Here is a 27,202-nt window from a genome sequence, read left to right as displayed (position 1 = left end):
AAAAAATAGAGCTTGAATAGATATAGACTCCAGAATTTTTTTTAATGTCAGCCACTCCCTTCTATGAAAAGCAGTGTTTTAAGATATAATTAGTATTCTGAGCATAGGGTGATGGTAAACATTATGTTTTGCATTATCATGAGATGGCAAAATTACCCACTCTCAAAGGACCAGCTGCTGCAGGGCAGCTGGCACCCAGGATGCCTACATTCTCAAAACTATTTTAATTGGTAGTTTCCCTTTTTTTTTCTTTTTTTTTTCTTTTTTGTCAATCAGAGAGGAAATGTATGTGTAAATCTATTAAAGCCATAGCATCTGTTATGATGAAATGACATTGCCGAATCTTAGGAAGTGAAGCATTCCATCTCAAGATTTTGAGACTGCTCTGTGTTCTTACTGAGGCAACGGTTCCCATAACTAAATAGGTACGGAAAAATTATGGACAAAAACAGATACAAAATTCTTCCCATACTTTTCATCTAATATTACCATGGTAGTCATCATTTTGCATTGATATACACGACATACACGAAACTATTCATCACATTAGATGTATATGGTCCTAAGAGGAAAAAGCTCAAATTTTGAAATAGGAAGACCTGAAATTAAATCCAGTCTCTGCTCAAATTGCTGACAGCTTTAAACAGAGGACTTACTCACTTGGAAGTCTTCTCATTTCTATAATGTAGATAATAAGTTTTATTCCACAAAGTTATAGGAAGGATCCAATAGTTGAGAATATTATAAATCAACAAATATTGCACTGCTATCAATAACAAACATTTATTAGGTGTTCATTACATAACAGGGTATGTACTAAGTGCTTATATGTGCTTTATCTCATTTAATCTTCCCCAAAAGCCTTCCTGATAGATATTACTATTACATCCAATTTACAGATGAGAATATGATAACGCTTAGAGAGGCTAAGGAAATCAACTATGGTTACAAACTTAAAAAATGGAGGACCCAATCATTGAATTTAGTCTTATTCTTTCACTTGTTAAACAAATATTTGCTAAGGAAAGATCCCCTGAACAAAACTGAACACGGTTGGAAGGAGGAAGTGGGGAATGACAGTTGAGTAAGCAAACCAGCCATGTTCACTGTACTCTGGCCACTGTGTAGTGAATGGATGGAAAGGTAACAAGAGAGAATCCAAGAAGGCTAGACAGGCGTTTGTGTAGGTGATTCATGTGAGAGATGATGTTGACTTCAACCAGGGTGGTAGCAATGAAGATGAAGAAACTGGATGGACTGAGGCTATACTTGCAGGTAGAACTGACTTTGTGGTGGTGGGGGAAAAGAAGCATCAAGCAAGGGAGGCCTCTCATTTTTGACTCTGAGCAACGTGGTGATCTGAGATTGGGGACACTAGAATGGATATGCAGAGTGAAGGAAAGAAATTTTTGTAGTCTCAAGCCCTGTGCTCTTAACCATTATTAATGTTATCACTAATTATTATCATGAAAATAAAATATATCTGGAGTTGATGGCCACATAACTTTAAATTACCTGGAATGGTTTATGGAAATGTCAAATTATTCCTTTCCATGTGAAAATGAAAAAAAAAAAGAGGGAAGTTTGATGTAGAATTTGTTGCGGTTCTTAGTTTTCAAAGTAAGCACCTAGGAATAGGATTGTCTGAGGTTCTCCTTGAACTTTGTAAATCTGAACTTCAGTATTTATAACATTATAAGATGAATTGAGGTGGAGAGGAGGGTGAGGAAACACTGGAAGATAATTTGCCAGAAAGCTAACAGGTTTATTAAATTAAATTAAATTAAATTTATTATTATTATTATTATTATTATTATTATTTTCTTTTTTTGAGATGGAGTCTCGCTTTGTCTCCCAGGCTGGAGTATAATGGCGTGATCTTGGCTCACTGCAAGCTGCACCCCCGATTCAAGCAATTCTCCTTTCTCAGCCTCCCAAGTAGCTGGAACTACAGGCACACGCCACCATGTCCAGCTAATTTTTATATTTTTAGTAGAGATGGGGTTTCACCATATTGGTCAGACTGGGCTGGTCTTGAACCCCTGACCTCAGGTGATCCAACCACCTTGGCCTCCCAAAGTGCTGGGATTACAGGCGTGAGCCACCGCACCCGACCTAATAGGTTTATTTTAGATGATTGAGTCAAGTATATTTTTTCTTCTCTCTACATTTTTATATTTTTCAGGTGTTTGAAAATGATTACTTATTACTTTTATAACGAGTAAGTTAAAAATTTGAGAAAATTAGTCTGTAGTTATATTTGTTATGTCTATATAGTTATATTTGTTATATCTATATAGGTCATAGTAATAAGTTCTGAGAACCACTCAAATTGTGACTTTCAGTCAAACCAATTAAAATAATGATAACTTACAGAGGTCTTAAAATATATGCCCTTCTAACTATGCCATATGTGAAGCAGTCCCAGTCAAAGTGGACTGGAGTTTAGGATGGGACCTGACCAGTAGTATAATAAAAAGTGGCTGGGAAGAAGGCTAAGAGGCTTGAGGAGTTTAACATTTTTTAGATTTCCTTCATTTGAAGCATCCTTCCAAATGTAAATATTTTAACATTTCTTAGATTCTTTACTTTCCCACTTCTTAAGGTCAGATAAACATAATAATATTATTTAAGAAATCCTGCTAGCCACTTCTGAATCTTGACTCTTTTCCTTCCTTGCAGGGTCAACGATTGTATCTTGCGGGTGAATGAGGTTGATGTGTCAGAGGTTTCCCACAGTAAAGCGGTGGAAGCCCTCAAGGAAGCGGGGTCTATCGTTCGGCTGTATGTGCGTAGAAGACGACCTATTTTGGAGACCGTTGTGGAAATCAAACTGTTCAAAGGCCCTAAAGGTAATACAAATATAAATGACTCACAGATACTATTGGCAAACCATCTGGCTAAAGTTTATGCCACAATACTCGTATGATGAACTCTTTAACCTCTGACATTCAGGGCTTACCAAGAGATTTAAAATGCTATAATAGTGGTTACAAAGGGTAAAGGAAACCAGTACTCTAAATATGAACTCAGATAAGAAAGAAAGGATAGATTTATGTAGAAACATCTTTATAAACAAAAATAATAACAGTCATCTATATTTTTCTATAAATACTGAATCTTACTGGATGATGATAACTTGGCTAGCATATTAATACTAATTTTTCAGATACAAATGGTAAATCATTTAGCAAAATAGTAATAAAATAATTAAAATAATCTATACTAATATAACAATTTTTTAATAATGTTGTTGTGATATGTTTAAAGTTTGATTATATTCTTGTGTGTTGTACCCAATGTTACATGACATTTTATGCTTGCAATAGCCAAAATAAGTTAAAATTTATTTTTTTTTTTTTTGAAATGTACATGTATCTCTTGAGATTATTATAGATACTCTGTGGAGTTGCATCAACAGATGAATTACCACACTAATTTTTGTTTGTTTGGTTTTTGTTTTGTTTTGTTTTGTTTTGAGGTAGGGTCACACTCTGTTGCCCAGGCTAGAGTGCAGTGGCAGGATCATGACTCACTGAAGCCTCAAGCTCCTGGGCTCAAGTGATCCTCCCATCTCAGCCTCCCAAATAGCTGGGACTACAGGCATGCACTAGTGCATGTGGTTATTATTATTATTATTAGTATTATTATTATTGGTAGAGACAGAGCCTCGTTTTGTAGCCCAGGCTGGTCTTAAACTCCTGGCCATAAGTAATCCTGCTTTGGCCTCCCAAAGTGCTGAGATTACAGGTGGGAGCCACTGTACCTGGCCCATACTAATTTGTAAGAATAATCCTTTGAGCTCTGTTCTTCAGAATGATGACATTAAGTAGTAACTTAATAGTATTTAATATTTTGGGAAAAATTTAATAATTAGCTTAACATTATTTGAATATTTTAAATGATTATGACCAGATAATCACCGTACTCTTTGAGTAAATCATTTCTCATTTCTTTAAAATCTATTTAATTTCTAATACTATCTGAGATTGAAGAAATAAGCCTGCCACCTCTTCTAGGAGGCAGTAGTGGGTGGTATTTAAGATCTCAGGACTGAGTTTAAAAGCCTGGTTCAACCACTTGCTAGCAGAGTCATCTTAGTTGGGCCAACTCCCTCATTATTAAATGGGGATCACAATGGTAGCATCAATCCATAGGGTTTATGAGGATTAAGCATTTAACCAATAGCTGGCACATGGTAAGCAATAGAGCCTGGTGGTTAAGATGCAGACTTTACAGCCCAAAGTGTCTAGATTAGTACCTTGGCTCTGCAGCTCACTAGCTGTTTGGCCTTGAGCAAATTGCTTAACCTCTCTGGGTCATATTTTCTCATCTACAAAGTGCAAATAAGAATAGTACTTGCTCCTAGATATGTTGTGAGGATTAGATTAGTTGATTCACAAAAAGTATTTAGAATAAGACCTGGCACAAACTAACTGACCAACAAAAATTAGCTGTATATGCATGTTATCTGTACTATTATTTACTACGTATGGTTTTAAACTTTGTAACAATTGTTTGGTAATGTAATGAAAATATTCAGAGATTCCTCATGGGTTAAATTCAAATGCATTAAAATCATAGAACTAAATCTGGGAACAAAGAAAAAAAGTGAAGCATTTTCATACCACAGTCTCTAGTGGTATGAAAGAATTTCAACCCTCACATTTACTAAAAGCATATTGCAAGGAGCTTTAAAGCCAAACAAAATGGCCATATACATTATTTCTATTAAAAATATATATTATATTTCTATAATTTCTATAATTCAATTAACTGTAATTATTCAGCATAGCCCTAAGACAAATACTAATTTTAACCACTCAGCAAAGTAACATCATGCATTTATAGACCTGCTAGCTGAGCAACTGTTTGACCTCCAGCTGCTCAGCAGAGCACTTAAAGGCTATAGATGACTAAAACTTAATTTTATCAAGAACACATATTTTAGATTTTTATTTTTGACACTAGGGCTGCAGCTGGTTTACTTCAGTCTGAGCTGCTTTCTTCCTTGAGCCTGGAGTAGGGCAGTAATTGCTGTGGGACCTGGAGTGGGGAAATGGGGAGAAGTGAGCATCAATCAACTGGGTATACCTAGGCAATAACCCAATTAAAGTATACAATGTATGGGAGATGGGGTTACAAGTGAACTTGGTCTACTGAGATGAGGAGAACCAGATAACTGTTAGAAATAACTTTACATCCCTAAAAAGCAGGTTCTTGCGAAAGGTCAATTGGGCCTGTTGGGGTTATGCTGAGTCAGTCATACTTCTTTCTACTGTTGCTGTCCAGAGGTCACTGATGGGGATTTGTTTCTCTATATAAAGCTTATTGATTTACAGAAAAACTATTTTAGTCATTGTTTAAATTCCTCATGCCTCTCCCAGTACCATAAACACAGCAAGTGCTGAATCAGAGTAAGTTGAATAGAGAAAATTGGATTTTACACTAACTCTGATGATACCTCATGGTCTTAACTTCACTTGGCACCTTATAATTCTTCATTTTTGAATTACAGTATGTGTAAAGGGAATACCTACCAATGTTTAACTCATACAACAGAAACTCTTATGCACCCTGGAGTGAAGATAAATGAGATGTAGTCTCTGTCCTCAGAAAGTTTAAATGGGAGAGATGCATGTGAAGTCAACTACCTTTAATGCAAGACAAAATGAACTCAGCTCTATGATGGAGCCTGAGCCATGATTTCATTGGAACAAAGTGGAAGATATGATTCATCATAACTAGGGGAGACAAAATGGTCCAGAGAATCTAAAATTTTCAGCCAACTAACACAGGAACAGAAAACCAAACACCACATGGTCTCGGTCGTGGGAGCTGAACAATGAGAACACATGGACACAGGGAGGGAACATCACACACCAGGGCCTATTGGGAGGCTGGGGGGAAGGGGAGGGAGAGCATTAGGACAAATACTTAATGCATTCAGGGCTTAAAACCTAGATGACGGGTTGATAGGCACAGCAAACCACCATGGTACATGTATACCTATGTAACAAACATGCACATTCTGTACATGTATCCCAGAACTTAAAGTAAAAGAAAAAAAAAAAAAACTTGACATGTGCACATTTTATCTGCCCTTCCTTGAGCACATGGGTACAATATAGTAAGTACCAAAAATCTAGCCAACTGAGCTAACTGGATTGAATTATGTATATATAATACAGAGTTATCTAGATATACATTAATGTAGTCCTTCAATTATTCAACAAATACGTATTGTTTACTATGTACCTGGCACAGATCCAGACAATAGAGATTCACAAAGAAAATTCAGATAGTTCTTGCTCTCAAGGAGATTATAGCCTGGTGGGGAAAACGCCTGTAATATAAATTGGGAAAAGTACTAGGAATAAATTTAAAAGATTTTTAAGGGGGTACCAATTAAACAGTGGGTCAAAGGAGACTTCTATCAGCAAATGCCACTTAAGCTAAGCCTTGAAATATAAATTAAAATAGACATTTAGCCAGGTAAAGAGTGGGAGAGAGCATCCCAGATGGAAGTAGAGGCATGTGAGTATGATGGCTATAGTGTAGAAAAAGATCTTGATAACTTCTAGGAGTCTAATAATATGAACATTAATTACATGAAATGATACAGCCAAGATGAGCAAGGGCCAGATCATACTTAGCTTTGTTGGCCATATTTGAAGATTTGTGTTTATATTGAAATGCAATGGGAAATTACTGATATTTTAAGCATGAGTGACACATGATAAAATATATAATTTTTAGAAGGTCATTCTGACTGCTATGAAGCAAATGAATTGAAGAGGGCACAAGTGAGAGCAGAGATCAGTTAGGGGTTGCTTGGAGGAAGGAGAAAAAGGTGAATGGATTTGAGCCATCTTGATGCCTTTATTGGTAAAATAGATGGTGGTGTTTCAAGGATGAGGTTCAGTTTTTTAGGTGGGGTGCCATTTGTGAGGTGGGGAAGATTATGAAGGAATCTCTGCGGAGAGAGGGAACCTCTGATGCATCTGAAGAGGAAATCTCAAGGAAGCAGACCTGGAGAAAATCTGTCTAAAAACCCTGCCAAATTAATATACTGATTTTTCACTATATTGTGTGAAATATCTGGGTTTGGGAAAATATTTTTAAATTGACTTTTTTACTTTTTATTAATCTTTAATATAAAAAATTATGAATATGGCTACTTCAGCTATTTTAAAGAGTTAATGCATTTAATAAATCTATTTTATAGATTTTATAGCTTATTAATACCCAGAATGTTTTTAGGTTGGGGATTGTGTTTGTTTTTACACAGAACAGAGGATAAACAGATTTATTCCTTTCTATGCTATAGGTAAAACATTAAGACATTCCGTGAAACAGTGATTTGTAGCAAATTAAATTTACAGTTTTTCAATTTCATACTCTGTATTGATTCCATCTATTGCAAAAATTACTAATTTGAGATAACCTTTGATGTATGTGACTTTGTCTTTATAGCTGAGCTAATCTTCCCAACACTCAGATGGAATCAATCATCTGAATGGTGTTTTATAGCCATATATTTCAGTAATGGATATTTGGGTAATACTCATTCTGACTTAGAATGTCTTTTCTCAAAATAGGTAAAAACTTTGCTAACATCACAGTTATAGATTTGGTCATTGCAAGCACCTGGGGTGTCTGCATGTGGGCAATCAATTGAGAAAAAAATAGGTAATTATATGTAGGAAGAAATTACTAGGCAAAGCCATTTAGGCTTACCAAGCAACCAAAAATCGAGCAAAGGAAGAAAATCTAAAGTGTGTATGTGGGTTTCCAGGAAATAGATTTACTATAGAAGGCTTCCTAGTGACTTTCCCAAGAACACATTAAATTATAACTTCCAAGGAGCTATTAATATATAATTAAAGAAGTACAAAATTGTTTGTTTCTATGGCCTGGGTCAAAGAAGCCTGAAGCTATAGGAGAAATTAGATGACTTCTTTTAAGATGCTCTTGTTGCTTAGGAATCATATAGGTGACGTAAGGCTAAGTTCTAAAACCAAAAATGTGAAAGCCACAGTTTTATTAATTGATATATAAAGGTAGTCTTGCTTGTGACTTTATTTTAGCCACCTTACTCATTAATAAAAACTGAAAGAGTGATTAAATCTAGGTAGTGACAAATTTTAGCAATTCTCCTCCATTATTTTTTTAAATGGTTTTAAACTCTGTTTTGGTTTCTCTATAGATATATGCTTTTTACCATTACAGAGCCCTATATCAGTGTAAAATGAGAATGTAGTAAAGATTGTAAGTTTATGTTTTATGTAGGAAAAATGGTAACTATGAAATGCACAAACTGTAGAAGTCACTATACCAATGAACATTTATAATGTTCATAATTCAGTCATTAAAGAAGACATATGTGTAATGAAGAAGTTCCTGGATATCTTCAAGCAGCCGTGAGCCTAGAACAAATATATGAACCACTTTATGACTCACTTTCCTCACCTGCAAAATGGTTATACTCTAAATATGTAATTCACAGAGTTATTTTCAGGATAAGAACTGTAAATTCTTAATAAACACATAATATTTTTACTCTTATCATAATTGGCAGAAAGAGAAATAAAGAAAAGCAGCAAAAAACTCATTAATGCAAGGGATTAAAGGATTAGATTGTATTTAATATAATATTTAATATAAAATACTATGAGAGGTTCTTTTTTTTTTTCTTCAACTTTTAATTTAAATTCAGAGGTACATGTGCAAGATGTGCAGGTTTGTTACATAGGTAAACGTGTGCCATGGTGGTTGGCTACACAGGTCATCCCATCACCTAGGTATTAAGCCCAGCATCCAATAGCTATTCTTACTAATACCTGATGCTCTCCCTTCCTCCTGCTCTCCCTCCAATGTGTGTGTTGACCCCAGTGTGTGTTGTTTCCTTCCATGTGTCCGTGTATTCTCATTGCTCAGCTCCCAGGTATAAGTGGGAACATGCTGTGTTTGGTTTTCTGTTCCTGCATTAGTTTGCTGATGATAATGGCTTCCAGTTCCATCCATGTCCCTGCAAAGGACATGATCTCATTCCTTTTTTATGGCTGTGTAGTATTCCGTGGTATATATGTACCACATTTCTTTATCCAGTCTATCATTGATGGGCATTTAGGTTCATTCCATGTCTTTGCTATTGTGAATAGTGCTGCAATGAACAGACACCTGCATGTATCTTTATAATAGAATGATTTATATTTCTTTGGGTATATACCCAGTAGTGGGACTGCTGAGTCAAATGGTACTTCCACCTTTAGGTCTTTGAGGACTGTCTTCCACAATGGCTAAACTAATTTATGTTCCCACCAACAATGTAAAAGCATTCCATTTCCACACTGTCTTCCACAATGGTTAACCTAATTTACACTCCCACCAACAGTGTAAAAGCATTACATTTTCTCCACAACCTTGCCAGCATCTGTTGTTTTTTGTTTTTTATTGTTTTGTTTTTGTTTTTGTTTTTGTTTTACTTTGTTTTAATAGCCATTCTGGCTGGTGTGAGATGGTATCTCATCGTGGTTTTAATTTGCATTTCTCTGATGATCAGTGATGTTGAGTTTTTTTTCATACATTTGTTGGCTGCATATATGTCTTCTTTTGAGAAGAGTCTGTTCATGTCCTTTGCCCACTTTTTAATGTGGTTGTTTTTTTCTTGTAAATTTGTTTAAGTTCTTTGTAGATTCTGGACATTAGACCTTTGTCAGATGGATACATTGAAAAAATTGGGGGGAGGTCCTTTAAAAGCACTAGAATATTTGTTGAATTAATGAATTGACTATTTATTAAAAGTTTTTAATATTTTAGCAATTCCAGATAGAACCAATATGTATTTGGCTTATGCATGCATGTATGCATATATATGGAAATGTATTGCTGCTGTGTGTATATGCACATATATGTTATGCACAGCCATATTTTTTCTTTAGCTCTATATAAATTTGTTTCTAACAGGTTTGAGTTATGATGTGTCATATAACTCTATGCTTTATGAAAATGCACATATATGTTTAGGTTTTTTTCTTTGGTTTTCCTAGTTTGGGCATCCGTATCAGTATATGCCATGTGCAGAAATAGCTCCAAGTATATTAAAACCTAGCCTTATGATGTCTCCTTAGCACCAGTTTCCCTCACTCGTCCCTCACCCATGTGACCTACTCCTGCTTTTTACATGTCCATTTATACAAGTGATTGTCTTAGTCACCCACAGTAAAAGGCCTTGGATGTCTTTTTTTTCCTTTAGGTTCTGTCTTCTTTGCTGCTTTGTTAAATCAGGCATCATACCTTTTGGAAACCACTTACAACATAATTAATCCTCTCTTTAAAATCTGTGCTGCCATTATTATGATGTTCCTATCGTCTTGATATCTTATCTGGTCTACTATAATAGGCTTCATTGCTGGTCCCTCCCTTCCATACCAACACATATCTTCTATACCAATCTTCCAAAAATTCAGAACTGTTCTTGATTCGCCCTTGGTTAAAAAAAAAAAAAAAAAAAAAAAAAGACTCCAGTAGATTTTCAATGCCAGTAAGTAGCATTTTATGCACTCTATGATCTCTTTCTCCTCCAGCCACAACATTTGGTTTCAGTCTTCTCTTCTTTATTGTCCCTTTCACATATCTCCTGATGCAGGTGAGCTGCCCTGTGTACCATTTCTTAAACATATGCCATACTTTCCTGACTCTAAGCCTTTGTTCATTTCAGTCCCACCTTTGAATGTCTTCTCTTACTATTGTGACCAGTATCTGCTGACATCATATCCATCCCCCAAGGGCCAGTTAAATGTTAACTTCTCCACAAAGCTATCACTAATTGACCCCATCAGAAGCAATCTTTCATTTCTAAGAACTTCTGATGTGCTTTATTTCCTCCTTTTTTGTTCATTCTTTTGTCGGGTCAAGTAACCCATAGGGCACGAAAAGGATGGATATCAACAACCCAAATTAAGGAGATAAAGAAACTGCTAATTCTAAGACCTAAGTTGTTAATGTAATGATATCTACCCTGGCCAATACTAAATTTGAAGCATTAAGTGACGCTTAAAAGGAAAGTACAAGCTCCTGTCTGTGACCCAATTCTGGGTCGTAAATGGAGGAATTGGGGCAGAGATGCGTGGGAAGCACAAGATAGATCATAACCATCAAAGCAGTGTGGCAAGGGAAAAAGGAATGGCTCAGATGGAAGCTGACAATTTTACAACTGTGAAGAGTCCTTATGAGTGAAGTCTATGTTTTGACACCTTAGCTTTTTTCACTCCTTACAGAAATTGTCTGTACAAGAAATTGGAGGCATTTAGGGGCACATTGTTTACCAATCCACTTAATCAAAAAACAATTTCTTAATTATTATTTTTATTTTATAGCTTATATGACAAATATTGTGTCCAGCTTGTTTAAATATCAACTTGACTTGCATCTGATATTATAGACAGAGAATTTATTAAATATCTAACTTAAATGAATTTTACCAGCTTTTCTGTTTATCATACTCATTTCCTTTATCAGATCTGTTCTTGCTCCTCCATCTGCTCCTGTTTTTTTTTTTTTCTTTCTGATGTCAACATGTCAAATGTACACAGGGCAGCTCACCTGCATCAGGAGATATGTGAAAGGGACAATAAAGAAGAGAAGACTGAAACCAAATGTTGTGGCTGGAGGAGAAAGAGATCATAGAGTGCATAAAATGCTACTTACTGGCATTGAAAATCTACTGGAGTCTTTTTTTTTTTTTTTTTAATCAAGGGAGAATCAAGAACAGTTCTGAATTTTTGGAAGATTGGTATAGAAGATATGTGTTGGTATGGAAGGGAGGGACCAGCAATGAAGCCTATTATAGTAGACCAGATAAGATATCAAGACGATAGGAACATCATAATAATGGCAGAAAGTGAACTATCCAGTCTTGATGTGAGGAAGTCATCTGAAAATTTCCAGAAATTAGTCATTTGGCTAATTGATAGGCCTAGAGCTGTCAGTATTGAGCATGTAAGTGCTCAATGAACACTGAATTAGTTAAAATTTTAATTGAAAATAAAATGCACTGTTCTTCACACTTAGTACAGAGACTGCCTGCACTGAAATTCTTCTTTTTTCTCCGATCTGTCCATGGATAGCTTTGTCAATAGTTTGGATTTTTCTTTAACAAGTTGGATTTTCTATCTTGTAACCATAACAACTTGGGGATGTTTAGGTTAGCAACATTTTTAGTTATCTGAAATTCAGCTTTTCATGACCAAGCATCTTACCAGATCACTGGTAGAAACTAAAAACACAGCTTGTACAACTGGTTTGATTACTGGCACCCAACCATTTACGTATCAGGGGACATCATGCTTTTTCTTATTTCTTGCCATGGAGTAAATTACTGTGTTTATTCATTTTCTAATGCATGTGCAAAAACGTCTCTGAATACAGGAAACAGTTTACTTTTTATTCAGGTTCATGTCCTGGGGTCAAGTTCCTAGTGGTAGGTGGACCTGTTTTGGGTGAAAGGCCATGCTGAACAATGGTTTGTTCAGTAAGCACAAATAGCAAATTTAACTATTTGGCATGAAGTCTCAAAACACTACTACATTTTCTTTTTAGTGGTAATTTTTTTAAATCTTTTTGAATTACCACAATTGTTCCCTGGGGTGCACAAGGAGATTTACTTGAGTATATATATAGTGCAACCTTCTATTGGAATAAAATATATGGAATAAGAAAGAAAGTGGTGAACTGTTTGTGTTAAACCAGGGAAACAGTCTTCTTAGAAATAAATTGTAGCTAAATTACCACTCTCCTGTCCACCAACGAACAAATTTTTTATTACTATTATTATTAAATGAAGGACACCATACTTGATAAATTCACCTTGTTCCCAGGTACTTTTCTGTAGAATTTCTTGTGCATGCACATTGTTAATTTCTGATTATTTCTGTATATAAGACATATGCTTGTGAATTGGAAGGCTCTTTCTCTAAGCTAATATTTGGTCAATATTCATAATGATGTCTGTAAACAACCTCTCTCCTGAGATTGTGTAGCAAATCATTTATCATGAAAGAATAAACTACAAATATTGCCACTGTAATTCCCACTGTTCTGTATAATACAACATTATGAGAGAATTAATCACTTGATTACATTTGCTAAGTCTTTATGGAAATTAATGAATGATGCCACTCCTCTCATGTGCCCGTTGGGGATAACATGGCCACTGTTTCTTTTCACAGTTTTCTTATTCACTGTTTAAAGCTGATCTATGATTTTTTAACAGAATTTTGAAGTCAAAATTATTTTTACAATGAAAATTTCAGATTTAAATAATTGCACCGTACTAAATGTACTTTAGGTTTTTCAACATTTAAAATTTCATCATTCACACAACAAACCCTGTGAAGAGCCGTGAATATTTACTGAAGGTAAATATATTTACTTACGTGGAATTGTTTGTAAGCTTTAAAAAAAATGTTGCTGTGGTAAATACAACTATAAAACTTTAAATTTATGGCCAGCAGCAAAGCAATTTGATGAAAAGAGTGTGGGATTTGGAGCTAGGACCTAAGTGGAAATCCTTGCTTAACTTAAATAAGCATTAGAGATATTAGGTATGTATCAGCAACTAATTAAATTTTAAGTGTTCTTTTTGTTTGCTTTTTTAAAAGGAAATATGTGCAGAAAATAATCATCTATTCACTCAATAAATATTTTATTTCAAAAACATATTGGGTCAGGAAGTTGTAAATGCTAAATTAAAGAAATGAGAATAAATAAAGAAGTTTTGGCTTTTTTCCCAATTTTCTTCTTAGAAGACTGGTATTTACCTAGTCTGAAATAAGGCAGTCCTCCTCTGCTGACTGATACTGACTTCATGCTAAATTCTTCATTATCCCTGACTAAACCCATTTTGGTTCCTCAACTCATGGACCAATGTCCATTAAATTTTTCTCCTTCTATGGAACACTGAGATCCAATACATTAAAACTTGCGGTACTTTTTATTCACGGACCATGACTCCTAATGCCACTAAGCTGTCAGTCAAAATCCTGTACTACATAGACTTTGTCTCCGAACATAACTCAATTGTAGATAGATATTTTGGGTGCTTTATCCCAAAAAGAAAACTTACTAGGAAAGATAAAATGAAATCTATTTTAATATCTGTAAAGAATGCCAACTTAAACATTTTTAAACATGGACGATTCTATGGGTTATCTAGTTATGAGATCCCACTGAGTTCACTGAAAATTGAAAAATTGCAAAATAAAGGTTGATATTAGGCAAGGTTGAGAATTATTAGTCAAGGCTGAAAACATAGCAGCTAAGAAAAAGGAAGAGTAAAAATGACACAGGAAACAAACTAGACACATTTCTGGAAGAGTCAGTGCTTTATCGTGGTGAAAGAAGGTATATACATATAATTTGTTCAGTATAAGCCATTAGTCACATGAAGCAAGAGTTCAATAGTTACTTCCCAGGGACCTAAAAATAGTCATTGAGATTTAGTAGTAGTAGAGTCAGATGAAAATTTTATTCTTCATAGTTTCATTTATTTGAATCAACTGAATGTGGTAGCAATTTTTAAAATTATAATAATTTTGATGTGCAAGAATTCTAAGATGTCAAATATTCTGATCTCTCTCAATACACAAATTCACTCATATATTTTCACTCATTATATTTAGTAGCAAAAAGCACACAATTACTTTTGCACCAAACTAATATTTAACAAAGCATTAATTGAACATGCTCTGAAGACAAGACTAAAAATTGAGTATAGAAACATGGTGTGCCCTCAAAGGAAATAGTGGTCACAGTATAGTGTGTAAAATGTGACAATACTATAAATATATGCCCAGGCTTTTTCTAGGAAACTTTAAACAAGGCTTCAGTTTCTGCTTTAATACTCTGGAGAGAAAGTTTTCCAATCCTGGTGGTAGCTGTTCACTTGGGAGTGAAGGTAAACAAATTGGATTATCAGAAACAAGATGGAATTTGGCAAGTGCATATGTTACCCAGCGCATATAGATATAAAAGCGAATACCACAGGTATAAGGAAAGGCTGGTTATAAAAATAACGGAAAGATAAATATAAAAATAATGTCTTTAGGGAAAGTTTTTCATGAAACACAATGTGTAAACTACTAAAGAACTGTTTTCCAGATTATGAGAACAGGTTATTTTCTCCTTCGGTAACTTAAAAAATTAATAAAACTTAGGGAAAATTAGCAACCAAAACCATTAGAAAATTTTGCCTACAGTGATAAAAGAAGTAGTGAAGTACAGCTTGATGCAATACACCTAAAAACTTGTGACTAAAAGAAGGAAGTTGTAGCAGAAAGGCTTAGAGAGGCTCAGATGCTACCCGACTCCCATTCCCCTCCTGAAACTGTACTGGTGATTGACAAAATCCTAAGACTTCTCAGTGATACCATTAAATCCAGAGAAGAGCACACTGAGCTAGCAGGCTTATCTTTTTCGAAGAGTAGTTGAAACTTGTGATTGAGAGAGTCTAAAGTGGGTAAAGTGAGTTATGCTGATATTTTCTGGTGGAAATAAAGGTTCTCTAGCCACACCCCGAATTAGAGAAATTTCTCCAATTAGATGCAACTTGGTATAAGACATTTAACAAAATCTCAAAAGCTAGTAGAATGTGGGTCTTATAAGAAAAATGACACACTTGCCTGTAGCCTCTACTGAGATCTCTTCCAAATCCCTTGCCAGCTATTGCTCAGGCACAGAATGTGATCAGAACACAACATAGCCAGACCTCCACTCCCAGTTTAACTTGGGTGGGAAAACAAACTGATTCTAGGCACAAAGGACAAAGGTAAACCAGTCACATGCATTATATCAGAACAAACAGAATATCCAATTGAGCTGCCCAATCGTGAGCAGGATGAAAAAATTTAATGACTCTGTAAGAATACCACAATCAAAACCAGAAAGAAGTCTATTATTGTAATCTAATCTATTAAGCACCTGCTATGTATTAGGCAATGTTCTGTTTTATGCGTATATATTTTAGTACTTTAAGAAACCCTATAGGTACTGTTATTATATGTGCAGTTATGGAGGTTTAGTAACTTGCCTAAAATCATACAAATGATGAGAGAGCCAGGACACAAATCACTGGTGTCTGGCTACAGAGCTCATGCTATTAACCCTGTGTGATCTTGGTCCTCATAACTTGTTAAAAAAAAAAAAAGAAGAAGAAGAAGAAGAAAAGGAGGGAGAAAGGGAGTTATGGAAAGAGACAAAGAGTTTAACCTATAAATCAAGGACAGAAGGGAATTGTTTGCACACATACCTCAAAACCTAAAATAAAAGTATTTCCTAAAATATGTCCTTCATCATAACTGTTATTTATATCCTGTTAGATGTAAATCTGATTATGAATTGAAAAGAAGAAAAAATATATTTATGATGATAAACCAAAGGAAATCATCAAAAAATTATTTTAAACAATAAAGTAATTCAGTAAGATGGCCAAGTTTAAAATCAGAATATAGAAATCAATAACATATAAATATATGTCCATATATAAGCAATAATCAATTAAAAAATATAATGGCAGAAAATATATCATTTACCACCATAGCAAAAAATATCTTACGAATAAACTTTGTAAAGCCCAGCATGCATTAGCTATTTTTCCTGACGCTCTCCGTCCCTGCACCTCACCCCCAATAGGCCCCAGCGTGTGTTGTTTTTCCCCATGTGTCCATGTGTTCTCAGTGTTCAGCTCCTACTTATAAGTGAGAACATGTGGTGTTTGGTTTTCTGATCCGGCTTTAGTTTGCTGAGGATAATGGCTTCCAATTCCATCCATGCCCCTCTAAAGGACATGATCTCGTTCCTTTTTATGGTTGCATAGTACTCCATGACACATGTTTACCTATGTAACAAACCTGCACATCCTGCACATGTACCTCGGGACTTAAAAAGAAGAGAACAAACTTCTTGATAAACATTTAAGATCTATGTAAAGGCAACTTTCAAATGCTACCAAGAGACATGTAATAAGGGAATACCATAATGTGCCATCGGAAAAGAAGACGCAACATCAAAAACATTCAATTTTTACTTTTATACTAAAAATTTTAAATAAAAATATCAAAAACTGCAAGAAAATGATTTTTAAATTTGTATGAAAAATTAATGAGCAAGAATAGCAAGGAAAATTTATAAAAAGAACAATAATGAGAGGTCCAGGCTTACCATTTATTAAGACATCATACTAAGTTATAATAATTAAAATAAAAATTAATATATATCAAAGTTAAAGCCTATAGATTCTGAAAATACACAAGACACATAAAGGAATTTAGCATATAATAAAGGTGGCAATTTGAATGAGTAGGAAAAATGGATTGTTCAATAAGTTATATTGGGAAAACAGGACATCTACCTTTAAAAAACAGTTGTGTCCCTTTTTCATAACCTACATCTATATTAGTCCATTTTCATGCTGCTGATAAAGAGATACCTGAGACTGGGCATTTTACAAAAGAAATTGGTTATTGGACTTACAGTTTCATGTGGCTGGGGAGACCTCACAATCATGGTGTAAGGTTAAAGGTGCATCTCACATGGTAGCAGACAAGAGAAGAGAGCTTGTACAGGGAAACTCCCATTTTTAAAACCGTCAGATCTCATGAGACTCATTCACTAGCACAAGAACAGCATAGGAAAGACCCGTCCCCGTAATTCAATCACTGCCCACCAGTTTCCTCCCATAATACATGGGAATTGTGGGAATTACAATTCAAGATGAAATTTGGGTAGGGACACAGCCAAACCATATCAACATCCAAAAGCATTTCTATACTTAACTACAAATGGTTTTTTTTTGTTTTTTTTTTTTTTTTTTTTTTTTTTTTGAGATGGAGTCTCGCTGTGTCACCCAGGCTGGAGTGCAGTGGCACGATCTCAGCTCACTGCAAGCTCCGCCTCCCGGGTTTACGCCATTCTCCTGCCTCAGCCTCCGAGTAGCTGGGACTACAGGCGCCTGCCACCACGCCCGGCTAGTTTTTTGTATTTTTAGTAGAGACGGGGTTTCACCATGTTAGCCAGGATGGTCTCGATCTCCTGACTTCGTGATCCACCCGCCTCGGCCTCCCAAAGTACTGGGATTACAGGCTTGAGCCACCGCGCCCGGCTTAAAATGTTTATTTTTAAAAATGAAAGCATAAAACTATAAAGGAAATTGGTTAAATTGACCCATATTAAAATTAGGAACTTCTATTCATTAAATGATATCATTAAAAGAGTAAAACAGGAAGACATAGAGTGGAGAAGATATTCCCAGTAAATCTATCATGCATTTGTATAATGTTCAGTCTTATTCATAATAAAATAATTGCAAATTAAAAGTAAAAGATGCCTGTTGTTATCAAATTTCCCACATTCAAAAATTATGACAATGCACTGTGTTAGGAGGTGTGGTAAAAGAGGCTCTTTCTGAGAGCTGAAAGAGGCTGGTGGAATATAAATTGTTCCATATTCTTGGAGAGCAATACCAAAATATCTTTAATTTTATAACTGCTTAAATCCTTTGGCATAGTGATTCTACTTGTAGGAATTTATCCTATACATGTACCTGCCTATGAGTGAAATGGCAATGTTAATTGCAACAGTGTTTCCAGTTGCAAAAATCGAACCAAAAAATTTGAATGACAAAAGAAGAATAGCTACAATAATTTTATTGCATCCATATGGTATACTATAATGCCATTCAGCTTTTTAAAAATGAGGAGCTGAAATTAGTATACTAAATGAATGAATGCACTTAAGGTACTGAATGAATAAAATGAATGTACTGAAATTGAACAAAATCCCGTGTATATTGTTAAATTACCTACACATTGTGGGCAGTATGAGTAATGTTATATCATTTGTCTTAAAAAACAAATAAATTATATGCTTATTGGTATATTTTGGCTGTGTTCCCACCCAAATCTCATCTTGTAGTTCCCATAAAGCCCACGTCTCATGGGGGCAGGGGAGCTGGTCGGAGGTAATTGAATCATGGGGGAAGTTACCTCTGTGTTGTTCTAGTGATATTGAGTGAGTTCTTACAAGATCTAATGGTTTTATAAGGAACGATTCCCTTTGACTCATCACTTCTCATTCTTAACATCATGTGAAGAAGGACGTGTTTGCTTCCTCTTCTGCCATGATTGTAAGTTTCCTGAGGCCTCCCAGGCCATGCTGAATTGTGAGTCAATTTATTTTTTTCCTTTATAAATTGCCCAATCTTGGGTATGTCTTTATTGGTAGTGTGAGAACAGACTAATACACTTATATATACATAGAATATGGATAATATCTGCAATGTCTTGAAAAGTAACTGACAACAGTAGTTGCCCCAGAGAGGGAAACTATGTGGGAAGAAAATTTAGTTTTTCTGTTTATTCTTTATACCTTTCGGATTTTTCTACCACGTACATATATTACATTATTTTTAATAAGCAAATAATGTTTTAAAAAAACACAAAGTTTTTATAATAACCATTCCTACTGGTGTTAGATGGTATCTAATTGTGGTTTTGATTTGCATTTCTCTAATGATCAGTGATATTGAGCTTTTTTTCATGTGATTGTTGGCTGCAGGTATGTCTAATTTTGAGAAATGTCTATTCATGTCCTTTGCCCACGTTTATATGGGGTCGTTTCTTTTTCTTGTAAATTTGTTTAACTTTCTTATAAATGTTGGATATTAGACCTTTGCTAGATGAATATTTGCAAAAATTTCCTCTCATTCTATAGATTGTCTGTTTACTCTGTTTATAGTTTATTTTGCTGTGGAGAAGCCATAGAGGGGAACCCAACCACACAGGGGCCTAGTGGAAGGTGGAGCCGGGGATGAGGGAGAGGATCAGGAAAAATAACTAATGGGCACTACGCTTAATACCTGGGTGATGAAATAATCTGTACAACAAACCCCCGTGACACAAATTTACATATGTAACAAACATGCTCTTGTACTCCTGAACTTAAAATAAAAGTTAAACAAAAGAAAAAAAAAGTTTAAAAATGGAAAAGTGTGCAAACATATGCAAAGAGAAGTAGTCTCAGCAAGAAAAAGTGATTACTTTTTGCCCATACAAATAAAATTACTATGTACCATGAAATTATTACCAGTTAATAGAAATATTAACATCAACATTTATGAAACTGAAAATGTTAAAAATAAACGGAGAAATGGGAAAAACTACCACTTAATATACATTTTGAAAGATGTTTGGCTGAGAAGAGAAAGAATAAGTGGATTTATTTCAAATAATTCAACAAACATATAATTTAGTATCTACCACCATAGGCCAGGAAATGTGCTAAAGACAAGGAATACATAAATGATTAAGACTTTTCTCTCTCCTTCAGTGTCCATGATATATTATTAGAGCCTTTAAAGAATATCCTTTAATCAGAACTGTCTTGAAATATAGCTTTGTACGTTTAAGTCAATATGTTATATAAACAGTCTGAACAGACTCACGTTAACCAAAGTGAATCAAAACGATTGTCTTTCCTGTATACCAAACCTATTCTCTAACTAAAATAAACTGGACTTTATTTTATGAATCTTGTCTTTAGAAATTTCAACTAGTTTTCTTCTTTGATACTCTATTATTTCCCAGTTGTTCTTGCTTTGATTTTCTGATGAATTGAAGCAATGTGTGGAGAAAATTTTTTAAAAAGAGAGACATTAGAACAAAAGGTGCATAATTTTCAGAAGTATCTTTCTCCAGGCTTAAATTCAGACTAGAATTGATATTTTTATTTGTTTAATAGGAAGCTAACATTTTCAGACTCCACATTTGCATTCACTAATAAAAGATAATCTTTTAGGTATATTATCTATCACATGGATTTCCTCACTGCTGTAAATAGTAAAACAGTGTATTCACTTGCTTATCTGTCGTACACATTTCTACCCTAAATTGTTACTGGCAATAAGAATTTCAGGTGGCCCCAGCAAGATTGATAATGATCTTTTTCCTGATGACTCCATTAGATCAGACTTCAGAAGCATTATACTTCACATGAATCCTTGGAAGCCAAATATGAAAGTTGAATGTTTGGCAACACACCAACCTAGCTGATGAAATTGGATTGCTCCCTTCTAAATATTTACTTCAGCACTTTGAAATTAATCTGTATTCTTTCACAGAAGGCTTTGTGACCCACTCAATGAGGAGTCATGCCTAGTTACTTCTCCTATTAGCTTAGTTGGTACAGTTCCTCATTATTGTAATTTACAAGTTTTAAAACTTTTAACTGGAACATTTTCTTACAACTTTTCTTAAGAAAACTCTTGCAATTTAAGTAATCTTAAAAAATAAAAATTATCTGGGCTTTCATCAGTGTAATTTCTCAGTAAGAAAACATAATTGTGAGAAATGGTATCATGGAAAATGTAATAGTTGATTGTGAAAGCTTCAGTTTTGCTACCATTTGTATTCATGATGCCTTTGAGTTAAAAATGTTAGTAATGGAATGGAGATGGGACATCTGTTAGAGTGAAACATTTGATTCATTAGTCAATTGAAAATAAAGAAAACATTTTGGAGCTTCTGGCTTATTTGTTTTTCCTTGTTTCTCAAGTCCTAGCAACAACATTTCATTTTCACGAAGGATATCAGCTATTCTGGGAAGAAGCTAGTTTGGTTTTCCAATAATGTGCTCCCAAGATGTATCTGTGACGATATACAAGTAGACGAGTTTAGATAAGGAAATTACAGAGGTTCTCAAATGTTTTTTTCTTTAACCTCTAAAGCCTAGAGTTCTCGAAGATTCAGTGTTGCTGCCTCCTTATTTCTCTATCAACCTCTTCTCCTAGGTAGTCTCATCAGGACCTGTGCTTCAGGTTTCATAAGTTCTATCCCCATGCTTATGTTTTTTCTCTGTGCTTATATTTAATATCATCTTTGATGTGATAAATATCTAATAGACATTTTAAGATTAACATATACAAAACATAACTCTTAATTTTATTTTCCAAAACCAGTTTTTTCTGGTTTTGGCTCATCAAATGATATCCAGTTGTGTAGGCCAAAAATAGAAGAATCATCCCTGCTTTCTCTTTCTGACTCACACTCACATCCAGTTCATTTGCAAATCCTGTTAGTCTATCCTCACCAACTCTGCTCTTGCTGCTGTAATCCAAATCATATGGCTTCTTGGTCAGATTACTGCAGTAGTATTCAAACTGGTCCCTGTTCCCACTTTGCACCCTCTACAGTCTATTAACACAACAGCTTGAGTAATTTTTTAAAAACATAAATTAGGGTATATCAACCCCAGCTGCAAACTATCTGCTAGCTTCCCTTCCCACTTAATCAAAATCCATAGCCCTAACATAGTTTGCCAGCCCCTGACTACCTCTTTGGCTTCATCTTTCATCAATTTCACCTTGCCCATGCATCTTCAGTAACACTAGATTTCTTACAACTGTTCCAAAGTTCTAAGTATGTCCCTGCCTACAGCTTTTGTACTTGGCTATTCTTTGTGCCTGTAACACACTTTTCATGTGGATTTTTTTTCTCACTTTATTCAGGGCTTTATTTTTCCTCATAGTATGTATCACAACCAAACATTGCATTATAAATATATGTATTTGCGTACACTAGAATATAAGCTCTAGGAGAGTAGAAAACTTTGTTTTGCTCACTGCTATGCCCCCAAGCATCGACAACTTAATCAAAGCAGCTGTCTCACAGAGTAAGTACTCAATAAGTAATAGAAAAGAATTCTGTCATTCCAGAAGGTAGAGGTAGGGAGAGTAGGTGTTACTGGGCAGCAGATCTTAGCTTAGGGAACATAAAAACTTGAGAAAAATGAACACTACCTGATTCTAGAGGATGGGGCTTTGTAATGTAGTGAGTTCTCTGTTACTAGAAGGGTTCAAGCAGAGGCTGGAAAGGTCTTGTTCTAGAGGGAAGCTCCGATTGGATCATCTCTTAAGCTGTGTTCACCTATGTTGGAAAAGAAAAGGCAGAGAAATAAAAGCTTGCATTGATTGGTTGGATAATAGAAGCATGAGGTAATTTATTCACAGATACAATCATTTAAGGTCAGTCTGCAAAAAATTCCCCAGAAAAAGATACCAGGTGGCTTCTCACTTCATCCACTCTCAATTCCAGGATACCAGACAGGCTTGTTACTGTATTTATAAGGAGCCTTTCTGATTTACAGAGGGCAACAGGCCCCTGATTATCTTGCTGCACTCTGGCTACTTGCTGTCTCCTATCAGATGATGGATGTAGTCCACTGGATGCAAATTTACTCTGTTCCTGCATTTCAACCTTTAGATGAAGGAGCTTCCCAGAACCACGTTGCTCATCCATGCTAAATCATATAAGGCAAGACTGACCTCTGCCCAGTGAAAGCTTATTATAGTATGAAATATTATGTGGGATATTCAAGGAAAAGCTTCAAAATTATTGAAAAAGTTTATATATGCATACCTCAGAGATATTGCAGGCTCATTCTACACCACTGCAATAAAGTGAATATCATAATAAAGCAAGTCACATAATTTATTTTTGTTCCCAGTGCATGTAACAGTTATGTTTACACAATACTGTAGTCTATTGACTATGCAACAGTACTACATTCAAAAACACTTTAATTTAAAAAATACTTTATAACTAAAAACTGCTAATGATCATCTGAACCTTCAGTGAGTCAATCATCTGTTTCTGGCAGAAGATCTTTACTCAATGTTGATGACTGCTGACTGATCAGGGTGGTGATTGCTGAAAAAGATGGAGTGGCTATGGCAAATTTTAAAACTAAGACACTGAAGTTTTCCACAGTAATTGACTCTTCCTTTCAGGAAATATTTCTCTGTAGCATGTGATACTGTTTGGTAGCATTTGACCCACATTAGAACTTCTTTCAAAATTGGAGTCAGTCCTCTCAAACCCTGCTACTGCTTCATCAACTAAATTTAGGCAATATTCTAAATCCTTTGTTGTCATTTCAACAATATTCACATCTTCACCAAAGGAGTAGATTCCATCTCAAGAAACCACTTTCTTTGTTTGTTCCTAAGAAACTACTCTTCATTTGTTAGTTTTATTATGAGATTGTAGCAATTCGGTCATACCTTCAGGCTCCATTTACAATTCTAGTTCTTTGGCTGTTTCCACTACATCTGCAGTTACTTCTCCACCAAAGTCTTGAATTCTTCAAAGTCATCTATGACAGTTGGAATCAACTTTGTTCAAACTCCTGTTTTTGTTGAGACTTTGACCGCCTCCCATGAATCATGAATCACCCTAATGGCATCCAGAAGATTGTCAATTTACTTTACTCAAATGCATCAGAGGAATCACAATTTATGGCAGCTATAACTTTAAGAAAGTATTTCTTAAATGATAAGACTTTTAAAAATTAAAATCACCCCTTGATCCATGGGCCGTAGAATGGATATCGTGTTAGTGGACATGAAAACATTAATGTTTTTGCACATCTGCATAAGAGCTCTTGGGTGACTAGGTGCATTGTCAATGAGCAATAATATTTTGAAAGGAATCTTTTTTTTTCTGACCAGTGGATCTCAACAGTAGGCTTAAAATATACAGTAAACTGTGCTATAAACAGATGTGATATCATCCAGGCTTTGCAGTTTCATTTATAGAGTACAGGCAAAGTAGATTTAGCATAATTCTTAAGGTCTTCAGGATTTGGGGACTGGTAAATAAGCATTGGCTTCCACTTAAAGTCACCAGCTCCATAAACCCTTACCAAGAGAGTCAACCTATTCTTTGAAGCCTTGGAGCCAAGCATTGACTTCTCCTCCCTAGCTACCAAAGTCCTAAATGTCATCTTCCAATACAAGGCTGTTTTGTCTACATTGAAAATCTGTTGTTTAATATAATTGCCTTCATCAATAATCTTAGGTAGATTTTCTGGATAACTTGTTACAACTTCTCTACCTCAGCACTTCCTGCCTCACCTTGCACTTTCATGTTATGGAAATGGCTTCTTTCCCTAAACTTCACAAATCAACCTCTGCTAGCTTCAAACTTGTCTTCTACAGTTTCCTCACCTCTTTCAGCCTTCACAAACTTGAAGAGATTTAGGGCCTTGCTCTGGATTAGGCTTTAGCTTAGGAGACTGGTATGGCTAGTTTGATCTTTACCCAGACCACTAAAACTATCTCCATATCAGTGATAAAGCTCTTTTGCTTTCTTATCATTCATGAGTTGAATGGAGTCACACTTTTAATTTCCTTCAAGAACTCTTCCTTTGTGTTTACAACTTCGCTGTTTGGCATAGGAGGCCTAGCTTTCTACCTACCTCAGCCTTCAACTTGCCTTCCTCACTAAGCATAATCATTTCTAGATTTTGATTTAAAGGATATGTGGGTGATTACTCCTTTCACTTGAATATTTGGAAGCCATTTAAGGGTTATTATTTAGCCTCGGAGTGTTGGGAAATAGGGTAAGCCCAAGAAGAGGGAACGAGAAGATGTAAGGACATATTTGGTGAGTAAGAACACACACATTTATCAGTTAAATTCATCATCTTATGTGGGCATATTCTGTGGCACTCCAAAACTATTATGATAGTAACATCAATGACCACTGATCACATGTTACTATATCAGATATAATAATAATTAAAAATTTTGAAATATTATGAGAATTATCAAAATAAAATGTGGCACACAGACATGAAGTGAACACATACTGTTGGAAAAATGGTGCCAATAGACGTGCTTTATGCAGGGTTACCACAAACTTTCAATTTGTAAAAAATGTGGTATCTGTGAAGTATACTAAAGAGAAGGGCAATAAAATGAGATAGGCCTGTACTATGTTTTCGAAAGAATATTTTAGAGGGAGCAGAGAAATCATACATATGAAGCACCTATTGTATAACAAATGTTTAGATCGCTGCCATTCATTAACTTTCAATGCTGTGTGAAGCCTTGTGAATACATTCATACCTAGTTCACTGAATAAACTGAACTTAGTAAGGTAAAAGCAGAAACCAACTTCATTTTTTTCTCTCTGCCTTCTCACAAACCCCTCTAGGAATTAATTCATCTCTCCTTTTGATACAATCTCAGGCAGATCATTTATAATACAATCTACTTGAGTCTAATAGTCTCATAAGTTTAACACAGTCAAGTGCAAAATAAAAACTATGAACTCTTATTTGACTTAAAATGTATCCTGTTCCCCAACCCTAGCCTACCTCATGCCAAAAAATCTACAGCAGAGAAGGGAATAAGATTTACTTCTTTTTTCAACCTATTTGCTTTTTGTTTGTTTGTTTGTTTGTTTGTTTTACCTTTCTGGAATAGAGCAGAGATGGGAGAGCAATCATGGGAAAAGTACTTAGTTTTATGGGTAATATAATTTAGTTTCAATACCCTTCTGATGATAGATGTATAATCTGCAGGTCTTTATCCTTCCTGGGGCTTTTCTGGGTTCATCTGAGTTCCTCCTGCTGGCAAACTCAAGACTATGGTTTTCTGGATAGAACTGAGCTCTCTTCCTGCTGACAAAACTTTGGTTTTCTAGATAGAAGCAAGGCTTCCTTTGGATAACCACATTTAACTCTCTCTTGTCCCTGAGCTTCCTCTGGTCCACCCTTCTATTGAAGTTTAGGCAGTCATCTTGAGTAGAGTCTCTTTAATGAGCATCCCTTGCTAGTTTCCCTCCTCTCAACTCATATCTAATTCATGGGAAACATACATTTTCCCTGTTGTCTGAAGAATTTCAGCTCCTCTTCAATGCAGCTCCCAATCTTCCCTCTGTTTTCAGGTGGAAGAACTCTAGCCACAGTCTATCACATATTTTTTCAGGAGGAGGCAATTATCTGGATTTATGACCCTCGCAATCTGGGAGACATATCATGAATTCTGAGTCAACCCATTGAACCCCTTTCTCTAAACTTGGGTTGAGGAGAAAGCATCCCTCTTTCTTCCCCTATAAGGGAGTAGAGACAAAAATATTGTTAATTCAATGTTTTCCAAATGAATTTTCTTTTTTAGTTTCTTCAACTTCACCTTCCATAAAGGCATGTGTTGGAGGCCAAGGAAGGGCATTGATCAACTAAGACTGACAAAACAAGTTTGAGATCTTCTTTTCAACTCATATATCATAGCTATTTATAGTTCTATGCTTTTGAGTATAGGAAAATTGGGAGAGTCATTCAAAAACTCTGAACAGTAGGAAGT

The 27,202-nt window shown here is 35.2% G+C and overlaps 1 protein-coding gene across 40 annotated transcripts in view; it reads left to right on the top strand.

The window, feature by feature from the left end:
• Positions 1 to 27,202, top strand: part of DLG2 (discs large MAGUK scaffold protein 2) — a 2,233,585-nt gene that overhangs the window by 1,628,679 nt on the left and 577,704 nt on the right. For all 40 annotated transcript variants that reach the window (XR_012423578.1, XM_045370161.3, XM_065528807.2 and 37 more), the window contains one exon: positions 2,683 to 2,852. Coding sequence is in view for 39 of the 40 variants with exons in the window: in XM_045370161.3 (XP_045226096.1) it covers positions 2,683 to 2,852 (170 nt within the window). In the remaining variant the exon portion in view is untranslated. The remainder of the gene's footprint in view (positions 1 to 2,682; positions 2,853 to 27,202) is intronic.

Source organism: Macaca fascicularis, chromosome 14, assembly GCF_037993035.2.
Source record: "Macaca fascicularis isolate 582-1 chromosome 14, T2T-MFA8v1.1".
Taxonomy (NCBI): Eukaryota; Metazoa; Chordata; class Mammalia; order Primates; family Cercopithecidae; genus Macaca; species Macaca fascicularis.
The sequence above is the reverse complement of the archived record's forward strand: the minus strand, read 5'-3'. Positions and strand labels throughout refer to the sequence as shown.